The sequence below is a fragment of the Diceros bicornis genome, chromosome 2, assembly GCF_020826845.1.
Source record: "Diceros bicornis minor isolate mBicDic1 chromosome 2, mDicBic1.mat.cur, whole genome shotgun sequence".
Classification (NCBI taxonomy): Eukaryota; Metazoa; Chordata; class Mammalia; order Perissodactyla; family Rhinocerotidae; genus Diceros; species Diceros bicornis.
The window spans coordinates 82,126,807-82,141,267 of record NC_080741.1 but is presented as its reverse complement, the minus strand read 5'-3'; the positions used below and the strand labels follow the sequence as shown (position 1 = coordinate 82,141,267).

The window sequence follows — 14,461 nt, the reverse complement described above, 5'->3', positions numbered from 1 at the left end:
ACCAAGGTGTGAGTTACATGTTTGGGATTAGAGCTTCAACTACCAGGGCAGCGAGGCATGGTGGAGAAAATACCTACTTATACCTCAGCTCTGCTTGTTATGGTGAATTCTTAAACACGTGATAACATCAGAGGGTGTTATTGCTGGAAGCATCCAGAGAGAGCCTCTAGGTGAGTAGTTGTCACACTGAAGTGAGCATTTGGATTGTTTGGGAAGCTGGTTAAAAATGTGGGTTCCCAGACTACCACCTCCCCAAGATGGGGCCGGGAAGTGTGAACACTACTGGCCTCTGTGGTGCCCTCCTCAGATGTAAAATGAGGGGTTAGACTCACAGTCTTCAGAGCAGGAAGCTGCGTTTTGACACTCTCCCCAGCTGGGTAGGAGGCCACTGGTCCCCGCACCGCACTTGGAAAAACACTGTCTACTCTCTCTTCACCCTGAGGAGGGCAGGGAGGCCCTGAAGTGTTCAGTCATCTGCCACACACGGAGTGGCCACAGCTCCCAGCTCCTGTCTCCTTCTGGGTAGAATGGGAATGACAATGCCTCCCCCATTTGCCATCCTACACTGTGGTGGGGACCAAATGCACATGTTTGAAAACTGTCGAGTGCTCTATGGATACAAGGGAGAGTGACTCTTAACAACCAAGGGACAAGGTCCTAGGAGCTAAGAAGGACCATGGCCAAGGAGAGGGGACGCCACAATCTCCCACCAGCTCAGCCATTCCAGAACCCCCTGAAGTGGGGCCAGGGTGAGGTGACCCCAATCTTAGCTGCACACATGTCACCCTCCACCCCATGGGCCCACACCCTACAACTGTCTTTAACAGGAAGATGCTGATATTCCAGACGCTACTTTACAGGTCATATTGGGGCGTCCTGAGCCTCTGCGGCTCACTTCTCCGCTCCTCTGCACCCCTCTCTGAGCATTCTGGCTGGGGCAATAGAATGGATTTCTTTGGGAGAAACTGGCTGGCAGATTTGGGGCAGTCACACTCGTCCCCCTGCCTTCATTCTCAGGGCTTTTGCAATTGCCATTCTGGCTGCTTAGAGCGCTCCTTCCCCCCCGGTACCCATACGGCCCTTCCTCACCTCCTTCAGGCCTTGGCTCAAATGTCAGCTTTGCAGCGAGGGCCACCCTGACTCCCAGGCCCCCGTTCCTGCCTTCTTTTCATCCATAGCATTCACCACCATCTGACCAATCGTGTATTTTACTTACTTTTGGCTAGCTTATTATCTCTCTCCCCACTGTCTCTGTCAGCCCCACCAGACCAGGGGTTCAGCTACGTGTCTCAGCACCGACTATACACCAAGCACAGCTGTAGGCACTGGGGATCCAGAAATGAACTGGGCGTGGACCACACCTGCAGCAGCTCACAGTCCAGCCAAGGCAGGCCCCAGCAGACGGGGCTCCAGGCCTGTGTTTGGGCAATGCAGGGTGGGCAGGGGGCGAGGAAAGATGGCACCTGTGCAGAGGCGTGGCTGAGGCCCCACTGAACTGGGGGCAGGTTGCTGCATTTCTCTTCTGGATGGCCCCATCCCTCCACACTGCTCTGAAGTCTGTTGTGCTCGGCCAGACCCCTGAACTAGAGGCAGCCTGGGGGTCCCGGGGACCTTGGGAAAATCACTTCCCTGTGCCAGCCTCACTTGTCTCTTTTGTAAAAAGAAGAAAATCATATCCACCAGTGCAGTTCAGGTTGTTTTAATAGGACCGTCTCTAGGGGCCTGCGTAGCCATTTCTCCTTCAGAGCAGGGCCAGATGAACGAAAGACTTGTTCCGAGGCTCCTCTCTGACAGATCTGATAAATCCCGATCGCTTCAGCTGCGTGCCCCCTTGAGTTTTTCCCATCTTGATTGCTCTTGGCCCAGAGGAGCTTTGAAGACTAAAGAAGGCTCTACTCCGAGCTCCCGCTGTCCTCACCTGACAAAAGCGCCTTTCGCTGCTCCCATTCCCCTGAGCTTCCTTTGTGCTCCCAAAGCTGACCCGAAATGCCTGGAGCCCTCACAGGACCAGACAGCTGTGCTTGGCAGAGCCGGGCATCTGATTGGGGAAGAGCAAAGGCCCCCCTTTTTCCCGTGCCAGGGTCCTTGAGGGTGGCACGATTTCACTTTGACCTCCCTGCCCTGGAGGTCCGTTCTGGAAGCAGAGGTCGCAGGAGTTGGCCCTGCAGTCTGTAATGTCCTTGTGCCTGTGTCTTACAGAAATTTAAAGAGTATGTGAACGGCAGTAACCTCATCACTAAGCTGCAGGCCAAGCATGACTTACTCAAGCAGACCCTGGGCGAAGGTGAGTCGGGCGGCGGCGGCCTGCGAGGAGGGGCTGCCTCCCCACTGGGTGTTGTTGTGGCCCCTTGAGCTGTTGCAGCTTGAGACACTGGGCACTTGGTGGAACGAGGCCTGGTACCGGAGCCACCTCTCAGGACTGGGCAGGCTGGTACAGTCTATGGTCTACAGCCCTGGTTCAGATCCTGAGAGGGGTCCAGTCTGGATGCAGAAAATATGGGGCAAACACAAGTCTTAGTTGACATTGTGGGACGGGTCCAAGGCAAAGTGATAGAGGGGTCCCCGATAGGTCAGGGGTGGGAATTCAGGGACACAGGTGTCCACATTGATGCTTTTCAGCAGATCTATTTACCAGGAATGTTATCGGAGTGCCTGGCCAGGATTCTAGGTCCAAAGAAGAAAAATCCGTGTGTGTAAAGCAGGGTTTGGTCCTTGAGAACCTGGGGACTAGGCTTAAAACTACCCAAAGGCTTCCAGTGATAGTTGGAATAAAATCCCAACTGCTTTCATGACACACGAGGTCTTATGTCACTGACCTCTGCCTGCTTCCCTGACCTCATACCATTCTCAACCACCCAAGTATGCTCTAGCCACACTGAGCTCCTTTCTGCCCTTCAAAATTCATCAAGCTTATTCCTGCCCCAGGGCCTTTGCATCTGCTGTTCCCTCTGCCTGGAATGCCCTTACCCCAGATCTCTGTATGGATGACTCCTTATCCTTCAGCTGTCAGCACAGATTATTACTTCCTCCATGAGCCTCTCCTTGCTACCTAACCTCAAGGAATCACTGCCTCTGTCCCAAAACTCTCTCTGTTTGGTTTTCTTCATCTCACTCATCACCATGTGAAATCATCCTATTTATTATTTATTCACTTGCTTATTGTCTTTGGTCATACTCCCCATCCCCAACAGTATCATATCTTCAACAAGACTGGTGACTTCCTTGTTTTTTTTGTCTACCACTTTATCTCCAGTGCAGAGAACAGTGCCTGGCTTATAGTAGGCACTCAGTAGTCACTGAGTGAATGTTGAATGGAAAGGTCAGCAGGGCATGAACTTAGCCCCAAGGGCAGGGATGGTGTGCAGCAAGTCGTGGTGGCCCTGGAACCTGGTGTGAGGCTGAGCTGTGAGGGGAGGAGCTGAGCTGGGGTTTCTGAAGCTGCTGGGCCCTGCTGGGAGCATCATGAGCCCCACATCCAGATACATTCTTGTGTTCTGTTTGGAAAGGGCTGTTGGCTGAAGGATGTGCTCCACCGAAAGGAAAAAAACGTGGGGTCCAGGAAATAGGGGCCAACGCCAGAGAAATGAAGGGAGTTTCCGAGGTGATGAGGCCAGTAGATCCCAAGATGACAGCTGGAAGCAGGCCTAGGACCACCCAGGAGTTTTTTGGGGAACGAGGAGCGTGACAGGATGAGAGTTGTGCTGGGGGCTGGTGCTCACTGGCCGATGGGCATTTGCCATCCACGGCACCTCCTCGCCCCTCCCTGGATCACTGTTGTCTCCCTGTGGGTGCACATTCCAGTGCCTGTGCTCTGGCCACACGAGTCCTGCCTGATCCTGTCCTCTCGGCAACCATCAAGTAGGCTGCCGGGATCCGCAGATGCTTGGCATTTGTGAGCCCCATGCTTTAGAGGAAATGGTGAGAAATTAAACCATTTCCCAGCCCCAAGGCACTTATAATCTAGCTGAGAGACAACTCATGAATTCATAAAAAATTAAATAGCGATAACATTGTCACATAGAAATACTGGATGAATTGCCAGGTGAACGGTACAGACTCTGAGGGCTGTGAATCAGGAGAGGAAGGGATCACCAAGCCCAGGAAAGCTGGAAAGATTTCAAGCAGGAGGAATAACCAGGGCTTTAAAACTAATACCAATGGAATTTTTTCAACCACCTTTATTGACATATAATGTATATACAATAAAATGCACCCATTTTATGTGTAGAAATCAATTTTCTGACAAACTATACACCCAGGTATAACCACCACTCGAATCAAGAGACAGAACATCATCATCACCGCCATAGTTCCCCTGTGCCCCTTTGCAGTCAATCCCCCCATCCTCCGCCCCAAGAAATCACTGATCTGATTTCTGTCACCATGGTTGAGTTTTGTATGTTCCAGCTGGTGAGAGCTGGGGAACTTCTGGGGGTGATGGAAAGGTTCTATGTCCTGATTTGGGTGGTAGTTATACATGGTGTATACATTTGTCAACACTCACTGATTAGGGGGTAGGGGTGGGGAAGAGTGAGTTGCAGTGAGCTTTTTCTCCATTCCCCTCCCTACCCTCTAAATTCTACCCATCCTGACATTTCGGAACTGGGCCAGGTGAGCGGGGCCATGGAGAAGTGTGGGTAACAGAGGGAACCAAAACAGCGAGAATGGAGAGAAAAGGAAGAGCCAGCAAGTCATAGAGAGGAGCTCGGGTGAGTGTGTGATGGAGGCGGCTTCCACAACTAGCGTTCAAGAGGAGGATCAGTTTCTATGGTTAGGGCGGGGGTGCTGGGTCTGTTTCTCAAGAGCCGTGTAACAGAAGACGGGTCCACGTGAGTCAGTGGCTACTTGTATTTTGGAAATCAGATGCCTTGGATTTAGAAAACTAGATGTTTTTTTAAAAAATAAGATTCCAGATGAGCAAGTGCTTCTCTCCAGCTCCCCCATGAGCACTATCAGACGCAACCTTTTATTACTGCCCTTGCCTGAATGGCCTTAATGAAATCGTAATAATAATTAGTTTTGGTTGGCATAACTCCTGATCTATTTGGTCTTCCAAGTTCATTTAGCGTTCAGCTGCACTTTGCTCTGAGACAGGGTTTACCAGTCCTTCTTCTGAGTTTTGAGCTGAATAGCAACAAAAAACCTCGGGAAAGTGTAGTTTCAGAAGTATAAGGGCAGCTAAGAATGTCCTCTGGAAGAATCTCCATCATCCTGTTTTCTAGTAAGCCATCAGTGGAAAAGCCCATGTGCTTCTTTTGATAACTGGGATCGGTCTTGTTAGACTGGTCAATTCTGGGGAGGTTTTTTGTTTGTTTTATTTCATTTTTTAATAAACTTTTTGTTTTAGAATAGTTTTAGATTTACAGAAAAGTTGCAAAGTTGCAAAGATCGTACAGAGTTCCCATATACTCCACATCCAATTTCCCCTATTAGTCACATCTCCCTCTTCATGAGTATGGTATATTTGTCACTATTAATGAATATTGATACATTATTATTCATTAAAGTTAAAAATTACTGAATTACTGAAAAACACTGAAGCCGAGACCGAATCTTCAGTCATTTTTGTATCTCCACTGTATGATCAAGTATATGTGGATTCTTTGGGCATTGGGAGAATTTGCACTCCTGGTTGATAAAGTTCTTGCCCTCTTGGGCAAAGGTAGGGGGAGGGATGAAAAAATCAAGCAAGCCAAAGAGAAATCTTGGCTAATTCATTCTTCTGAGTGTCAACAGATGATTCTCCCTACCTGCGTATGTTGACTCTTCCAGTCAGTAGAAAGCTCTTCTAAGCGTGGGGCTGGGGTAGTCACACCTGTATCAATGGCCTGTTGTGTTGTCTGAGGGCTCTTTTGTACTGAGAGGGACAATCTGGAAATCTTGAAAACAGGTTAGAAATATGGGGCCAAGCAGAATATTTTGGCCGAAAAGATACAAGGCTTTTTTTTTTTTTAATGAAATGAAGTGTTATGTCCAGTGCCTCAGCTTCTCTCAAGTACTCTTTTGACAGCATGGTTCAAAGAAACCACAAGTTAGAGGAAACATGAGGTCTTTTGAGTCACTTTTACTTAGAAGCAAATTTTGGAACGTGATTGACTCCAGACACACAAGTCAAAAAGCTTCTAGGTGCCCTGCAAATTTGCATTCCTTGTTACAAATGTCACTGCCACATCTTAGGGACAAGAGCACACAGCCTCATATGCCCTTGGCTATTGCTGTGTCGTTTAATTGGCAGAGGATTCTCAGTTATCGTCATCTCTGAGTCTTAGATCTCTGACCTTTTTATTGCTCTGGGTAGTCTGTAAGCTCCAGGGTTTACACCAAAGATACGGGTGGCTTTTCAATTTACTCTGGCTCCTCAAGGATAAATAGTACATGGTCTATAAAAGGATGGGACATAACCTTTTCAGGCCAAGATTTAATAGCCCATTACAGAGCAAAATGTCCACCAGGACCAGACAGTCTGACCTTCTAGAAAATGAGCCACCAACTATAAAATATTTTTTTAAAGTCCCAACAGATCTCGGAAGGTAAAGGGCAGAGCGTTTTTGATTTCTGCCATTTGTTAGAAGTTGAGACAATTTATTCCAAAAGATGTTGGTAATGGGGTTCTTGAGAGCTAGAATGTGAGCCTAAAGCCAAAGGAGAATATATGAGATTCCTTGCCAGAGGAAAGTCTGCCTTGATATGTTCTGACATTCCACTCCAGGACCTAAACCCTTTCATTCATACCTCCCCCTTCTTCCCTCCCTGCCCCTGTCCATCTGTTCATCTGTCCATCTGTCCATCCAGAAGCACAGGCACTGTGCTCGGCGAGGACTGAGGGTACAGTGTATAAAAGACAGAAAAGATTCCTGCCTTCATGGGGAAGAGAGACCTCACACAGTAAACAAACTATTAAATAAAGAATTATAACTGAGATAAGTGGCGCGAATGGGAAATTTGGGCTGAGACAGAGAACAACTGTGCATGTGGGGAGTGGGGGAGACGTCTCCTGCTTTAGGTTGGGTGATCAGAGAGGCCTCAGAGGAGAAGCGATGTTTGAGCCGAGACAAGGATGAGAAGGCTCCAGTCACGTGAAAAACTGGGGAAAGAGAGTCGAGGCAGAGGGAACAGCATGTGCAAAGGTGTGAAGAAATGTGGGAGTTAGCACTAAAGGAAGGGCGGTGTGACTGGGCCACGGTGAGTACTTGGAGGGGTGGGCAATTTTGGAACCAGGAGGAGGTGGAGCAGGTCCCCTCTATAAGTCAGAGTTGCACAGTTGACTGCAGCCCTAGGGGAAACCCTGTGCTTTATAGTCAATGCAGGCCATTGGCTGACGCCTTTCAGGGGCTGCCACTGACTCTGACTGAGGGTCTTGGGTCTACATGAACACTGAACTCAAACTGGTGTCTGGTAGGATTTTACCCCAGAGCCCAGACACGCGATCACATTAAGCAGAGCAAATTTGTCTGTTTCACCTAACTTTTCTCTTTTCTTGCTTTGGTCTTTGGCTCCAGTTCAACAAACTGCAGTCACTCTTGTAACTGCTGGTGGCTTTGGTTAGGAATTAAGGAATTGTGTGTTAATTTGCTCCAAGTTCTATTTTCAGACCTCTATTACTCTCTTCCTCCCCCCATTTCTCTCCCCAGCCCCATCCAGCGTTGTTTTCTGTTGAGAAAATAAATGCTCGGTTCTTTCTTTTTAAAGAGTCCTTTCACATGAATGCTGGGTGGGATTCTAGAGTCCAGATTTGTGGTGTCCTGTGTGGTGGCCACAAGCCACACGTGGCTATTGAACACTTGAAACATGGCTAGTCTGAACTGAGATGTGTAAAATGAACACCAGATTTCAAAGAGTTAGTACAATATATATATAAATATATATAATAAATATATGTATACATATAAAAACATTTTATTAATTGTTTATATTGATACACATTGAAATGATATATTTTTGATATATTAGGTTAAATACAATATATTATTAAAATTAATCTCACCTGTTTCTCTTTACTTTTTGTAACGTCGCTACTAGAAATTGTGGCTTGCATTATATTTCCATTGGATAGCACTGGCCTAGAGGCCCTCCACTGCACCGTAAAAGAAATGAAGCACTGGGCCGGCCCCGTGGCTTAGCAGTCAAGTGCACGCGCTCCGCTGCTGGCAGCCCGGGTTCGGATCCCGGGAGCGCACCGCTTCTCCGGCCATGCTGGGGCCACGTCCCACATACAGCAACTGGAAGGATGTGCAGCTATGACATACAACTATCTACTGGGGCTTTGGGGGGAAAAAATAAATAAATAAAATCTTTAAAAAAAAAAAAGAAATGAAGCACTGAATCGTGCTCTGGGGATGAACCTCAAAAACATTACGCTAAGTGAAAGAAGCCAAGTGCAAAATACTACATATTGCGTGATTCTGTTTTTATGAAATGTCCAGAATAAGCAAATCTATAGAGACAGAGTAGATTAGTGGTTGCCATAGGCTGGAGATGAGAAGAGGGAGTGACTGTAAATTGGCACAAAGGATCTTTTTCATGTGATGGAAATGTTATAAAATTGAATTGTATTGATGATTGCAGAACTTGGACTATTTACTAAAAATCAAGTTCAAATGGGTGGATTTTATGATATGTAAATTATACCCCAATAAAGCTGTTAAAAAGAGGGCAGTGACTTGAGTCTGGAATTCCAGGGGAATATAAGATCTGGACATAAGATTGGGGAGGCCTCCGTAAGCATCTGAGATCACCTAGAGAGAGTGTGTAGAAAGAGAAGAGAAGAAGATCCGGGTAGGCATCCTAGGGGCATCCCAACATTTAGAGGTTAGAGGATGGACAGATGAGGATCAGACAGCAAGAGAAACTGAGGAACAGCCTGTAGGGCAGGAAGGAAAACTAGAAAATGTGGAGTTATGCAAATCAAGAGGAGAAAGTTTTATAAGAAGAAGGGAGCAATTACCCGAGTTGATGGTGCTAAGAAGTCAGATAAGAGCAGAGACATTGGATTCAGCCACATAGAACAGTCTCCTCGGACTGATGAGATCAGGAAGCAACTGCAATGGAGTGAGGGGAGGATCGGAGGGGAGGAAGCAACAGTGCCTCTAGACAGCTTCTTCAGGAAGTTTGCTGTCAAGGAGAGCTGAGAAATGAGGTTGTAGTTGGGAAGAGAAATGGGGTCATGGGGAGATTTGAAAGCTAGGTTATATGTATCCAGAATGCGTTGATATGCTGATGGAAATTACCCAGAGGGAGGAGATTGGTGATGCTAGAGAGAGGGGAGGCACTTGCAGAAACAGAACCCCTGAGAAGGGCGGAAGGGATGGGACCCAGAGCACAGGGAGAAGGTCTGGGCTTTGGCAGAAGCAGGTGCTTCTTCCGGAGCACCAGAAGAGGAGGTAGAGGGGGAGTGGGCAGGCACAGGTAGGTGAGTGGGTCTCATGGAGGCGCTCTGAGACCTGTCTGACTGATTTTCCTTTCCAGGAAAGGAAGCGAGAAGGTCTTCAGCTGACAATGCGGTGGGGGCTGGGCAGGGGTAGCAGGGTTGAGGAACACCAAGAAGGTGTGTTACGGCTGGCGCCCTTCAGGGCCAGGCATGTGACAGGTGCTCAGTAAACCTTTGTTGATATAAAGCAGTGCATGAGTTCTTCAGCTTTGCTATGCATAGAAGGGATCACCTGGAGTGCTTCTTAAAATGCAGATTCCTGGGTTCTTATCTCAGAGATTCTGATTCAGGAGGACCATAGGAAAGCCAAGAAATCTGCATTTTTAACAAAGAGCCCCAGATGATTCTGATGCAAGTGGTCTTCAAGCTGTAGTTTGAGAATCATTGGAAAAAATGTATGTGAACAATAAAAAATGAAATGTATGTGAACATAGCCCTACGAATAGGAGGCCCTGGGGATTTAATAAGATGCAGTTCTTGGGGCCGGCCTGGTGGCATAGTGGTTAAGTTTGGTGCTCTCTGCCTTGGCAGCCTGGGTTCCGGGGTTCGGATCCGGGGCATGGACCTACACCACTCATCAAGCCATGCTGTGGCCGTGACCCATATACAAAAAATAGAGGAAGATTGGCACAGATGTTAGCTCAGGGCCACTCTTCCTCGAGCAAAAAGAGGAAGATTGGCAACAGGTGTTAGCTCTGGGCCACTCTTCCTCACCAAAAAAAAAAAAAAGATGCAGTTCTTTCCAACAGACGATACCTTAAGCGTAATTAGATTTCCCATTTCACAAATAATTAAGACCAGTTGTTTTTCTGTTTTTAGAAAACAATGAATGTACTTTGGTTGAAAAAAAAAAACTAAAACTAAACATCATTGTATACTTTTCTTTCCAGGGGAGAGAGCAGAATGTGGCACAACCAGGTAAGAGCTGAGGATCTTGTTTTCTTTCACATGCTGCCTGAGGTGGGGAGTGGGATGAGGTGGGAGGAGCAGGAGAGGCAGGAAGGTGGGAAGACAGAGACTGCTGAGAGCTCGGAGAAGCTGGGGTATTCCTAGAGTGGGACAGCTCTTCACCAGTGTCCTCATGGGATGGCGCAGCTGTGCTGAGAGGGGAGGCAAATGTGCCGTTCTGCTTCTCTGCTTGTTCTAGCCTTAGACTGGTGAAGCCATGCCCCCTCTAGGCGGTGATGGGGAGGGGGCTTTCGGAGCTGCTGTGGGTCAGTGCCGTATCTGCCTCCTGTCTCCGTCCCCCATCGCGCTATCCATGGGGTGGACAGACATACATGGCAGAGTGGCTGAGGGCAACCAGTGGAGGCCAGAGGCTGTGGGGTAGCTGTTGACCTGACTCCCATCTGTTACATGGCTGCTGAGCAAACTGCCCAGCCCAGGCGGGGGGCCCAGCCTAGGGTCCCCATTTGCCAAGGCTTTGGATTTGGCTCGTATGGCGCACACTTGGGCATACGCATGTGCATATCCACATACGCGCCCACTGCCCGCACCCTGGCTTTGGACGTCATAGGCACTTGGATGGACTGGTGATGGAGTCCCTTGCTGGGAAAGTAACACACGGGCAACTTCTGCTTTCTCTCCAGCTTGCTCAGCATTACCCTTTGTGCTTTTCCCTGAGCAGACCAGAGCCAGTGAACACTTTCCACTCAGCAGCTGATAGCTGATGGGCTTTCTTTTAGCGACTGGACCTTTCCTCTACTTTCAGCGAGTTTAGATCCACAAGCAGCCCTGTCGCTGCCCGGGTGGTTCCTAGAGCCCACCCATGTCCCAGTTCCCAGCAATAGCTATCCCCCTGCCCAATATGAATTCAGCCATTGGCCCGGGAGGCCTGCACTCTTCTGTCATGTGGCAGTTGAGAGCTGCCTTTTGGCCCAATGACCCAATGACATCCTTTCCCCACAAATTCTTCCCAGTGGCCCAAATCCTGGAAAGCTGTTGTACTTGGCAAGAGAGAGAAAGAACCCTCGATTCTCTCCTGCTCATCTGGAAGGGAGTTGCTGGGAAGAGGCTTGGAAAGCTCTGGGGTTTTCAGTTTGCTGGGCCCAGGATAGGGGAGACTGAGGGCTCTCCAGAAGCTTAGCCTGTGCAGCTGTTCCTCTGGGCCCCGGCAGTCTGGGAACACCAGGATGATTCAGGATGCCAGGCGAGGACATTCCAGCACATGGGGCAGCAGATGTGCAGGGTCACTTTCTAAGAACCTTTTAGAAACAAACTCATTTATTTATTTATTTATTTACTTATTTCTTCTGGCAAGAGGATATTGTGATAGTCCCAAAACAGCAGAAGCCACATTTTACACCAAAGTCTACAAATAGTGAAACAGATGGGGGACAAATTGAGCCATCCCTCACTTCCTCCTAATTCCTAGAACTTGTGTGGGGGAAGATGGTAAGCAGATTGCAGGAGAGATCCACATATAAACCCTTGGCCAGGTCCCAGGTCTTCCTCAGAGAAAAGTTGAAGGTTTTTTTTTTTTTTTTTTTTTGGATAAAGCCCTCTGAGATGTTGTCTTCCACACCCTCTTTGACCTAGCGCCTGGGAAATCTGAGCTAGGATTACAGACCTCCCACTTAGATATAGTGCACTAAAATGCAAACCCAGCCATCTGCACTCTGGCCCTTGGCCAAGGTCAAAGGCAGCTTTGTTAGTAAACTAAAAGCTTCCCCTTACTTCCAAAGATCATTTTTAACTTGTTGTGCAATGCATTGCCAACTTGGAAGTGGTTTTAAAATAAATCTTAAAGGCCCTGGGTAAGATGTATACTATGGCTTTCTGAATCTTCCATAGTTTCCTGCCCAAGGTTGGTGTCGTTTTGGATGATCACTTGAGCAGGTCCCTCGGCCAAGTTGCCTCTGACCTTGTATAGACAGACCAATTTTTGCACATGGGTTGCAACACGTTATATTTTTTCTCATACTTAAGAACCTTATCTTATAATAGCCCAAATTCGTAATAACCTTGTAATTAGGCCAACCAGATGCAATAATGCACTTGAAAAGTGTATGGTAAATGGCAAAGCCAGATGCAAACGTAAGGTTTGGTTATGGTTACTCAAACTAAAGACTGGCTTCCCTAACCCAGGTTGACTTGCCTCTGTGGGCTGGACTAGCAGTGAAATCACTTGAGATTTCCTGTCCAAGCAGATGCAACCTGATGCACACCTGTGCACAGCCTCCGAGAGCCTGACTGCCATTGAACTACAATACTGCTGCCATTTTGGATGTTGACACCCACATCTATTGGGTTGTCTAGGGAAAATTTTAATCACCGTACTTTTGGTCACAGAATAATTTTGAGGCCAATTCCTATGTTGCCGTGTATGTTAATTTTCATCTTGGTCAAAAGGCAGAAAGGGGACATTGGTCTCTGGTTTCTGTTTCTTCCTCTCCGTGGCTTTCTCTGTTCCTATTTTCCCTGCCTCTCTCTCTTTCTTTCTTTCCTTTTTGCTCTGCAACTGAGCAGCAGAAGAGATGGAAGGCTTAGGCTGCCCCACTTTCCTTGGCTGAGCTGCCCCCCTGCTCCCCACTTTGTGCCCCACCCAGCACTTCAGTAAGTCGGTATCGATTTGATGTCGTGCAAAGTTGGGATAGCTACGTTTCCTTGTCAGAGATTCCGGTCAGTGCACAGAGCACCACACAAAGAAAGAAATCCCGGTGTGATTTGAACAGTCCTTTGCTTTCTGGATTGGGCAGGAGACGTGGCAAAAAGTATCCTATTCTCCCTTTATTCCATTTTGTGAACTTAAAAAAAATCCTTAGGACTTATTAGGGAAACCTTCCAGCTGGGCACCCTAGATTTTTTTTGATATTGGGTGTCCAACACCTTCATTAAGAGTCTCTACTCTTGCTGGCCATGGGAATTTAATGGATAATTTAATGCTACTGCTGGATGTTCTGTGATAAAATCAACTTCCCAATTTCATACACCAGAATCTTGAGTAATCTTCCTACTGAATAGCTGAATTCTATTTCCAGCGTCAATCACATATTATCTATGTGACCTTGGGCAAGTTTCTTAATCTTTCATGGGCTTGTTTGCCGTATGTTTAAAGTGGGTTTAATAATTCTTGCCTACCTCACAGGGTTATTGTGAGGGTATCACGCAGTGTGAGGTAAGGAAATGATCTGAGAATGTTGAAAAACAGAAACCCAAAACCCCATGAAAACAAGGCCACAAAGTTGCTGTCTTCAGGTTATTCCAAATGCCAAGACTTAAAACCCATGGCCTTGTGTCACATTTTTGACCCTCTCTTTTCACATTTGAAAATTCAAAAGTAGATCCGTTGTTAGAAATGTCACCCCTGTATATGCACATGCTCAAAAAATTAGTAACTTAAGAAAAAGAAATGACATGGACTTAGCTAACCAAATTGACATAGATCCAAGATGGGCTCAAAATAATCTTGCCTGTTGTTTCATTTAAAAATTTTGGTCTGTGCTGTTATTTTGGTTCCAGTGTTTGAGTGGCATGATATTTGGATTCAACCGTGTCTTTGCCCATGCATGTCCTGGAGCTAGCTGCATTTGCTCAATACTCAAATGCCTAGGAGAAGTCGGTTGTAGTTTCCTAGATGGCTGGGCTATTGAAGGAGATAGGCTCAACAAGGCCAATGAGCAGAGACAGCATGAATCTCATTCACCTTGATTGGCTCCCAAGTCCGTACAATTTCTTGCCCATTCACAGAAATCAGTCAAGACCTGGGGGACCAGGTCCTTGCTCGTTACATGTGAACAATATCTGTGCCAGGCTGGGTCCCCACTTGTTGCTCCCCAAATTGTGAACCAAGCCATTTGAGAATGAACTGCCTCTCTTGGTTAGGGGCCCTCCGCCTAACCTCAGAAAGCCCCTTGCCCTGGAAGACTGGCAGCATTGAGTCAGGCCAACTTGGGTGGCGAAAGATGAGCAAATAAGCCAACACAGGTATATGCATGGTGAACAACTCTGGAAACTGGTCCAGTGTTTGTGGCTGTTTCACTGTTTCTGGTGAACTGTGGTGTGGTTTCCCGTCCCTGTGGCCAAGAGTGGAGC

General features: G+C 47.4%; 1 protein-coding gene across 1 annotated transcript in view; it reads left to right on the top strand.

The window, feature by feature from the left end:
- Positions 1-14,461, top strand: part of LOC131419146 (SLIT-ROBO Rho GTPase-activating protein 3) — a 248,436-nt gene that overhangs the window by 183,130 nt on the left and 50,845 nt on the right. The window contains exons 10-11 of the mRNA XM_058564009.1: positions 2,200-2,284; positions 10,318-10,345. Of these exons, the coding sequence (XP_058419992.1) occupies positions 2,200-2,284; positions 10,318-10,345 (113 nt within the window). The remainder of the gene's footprint in view (positions 1-2,199; positions 2,285-10,317; positions 10,346-14,461) is intronic.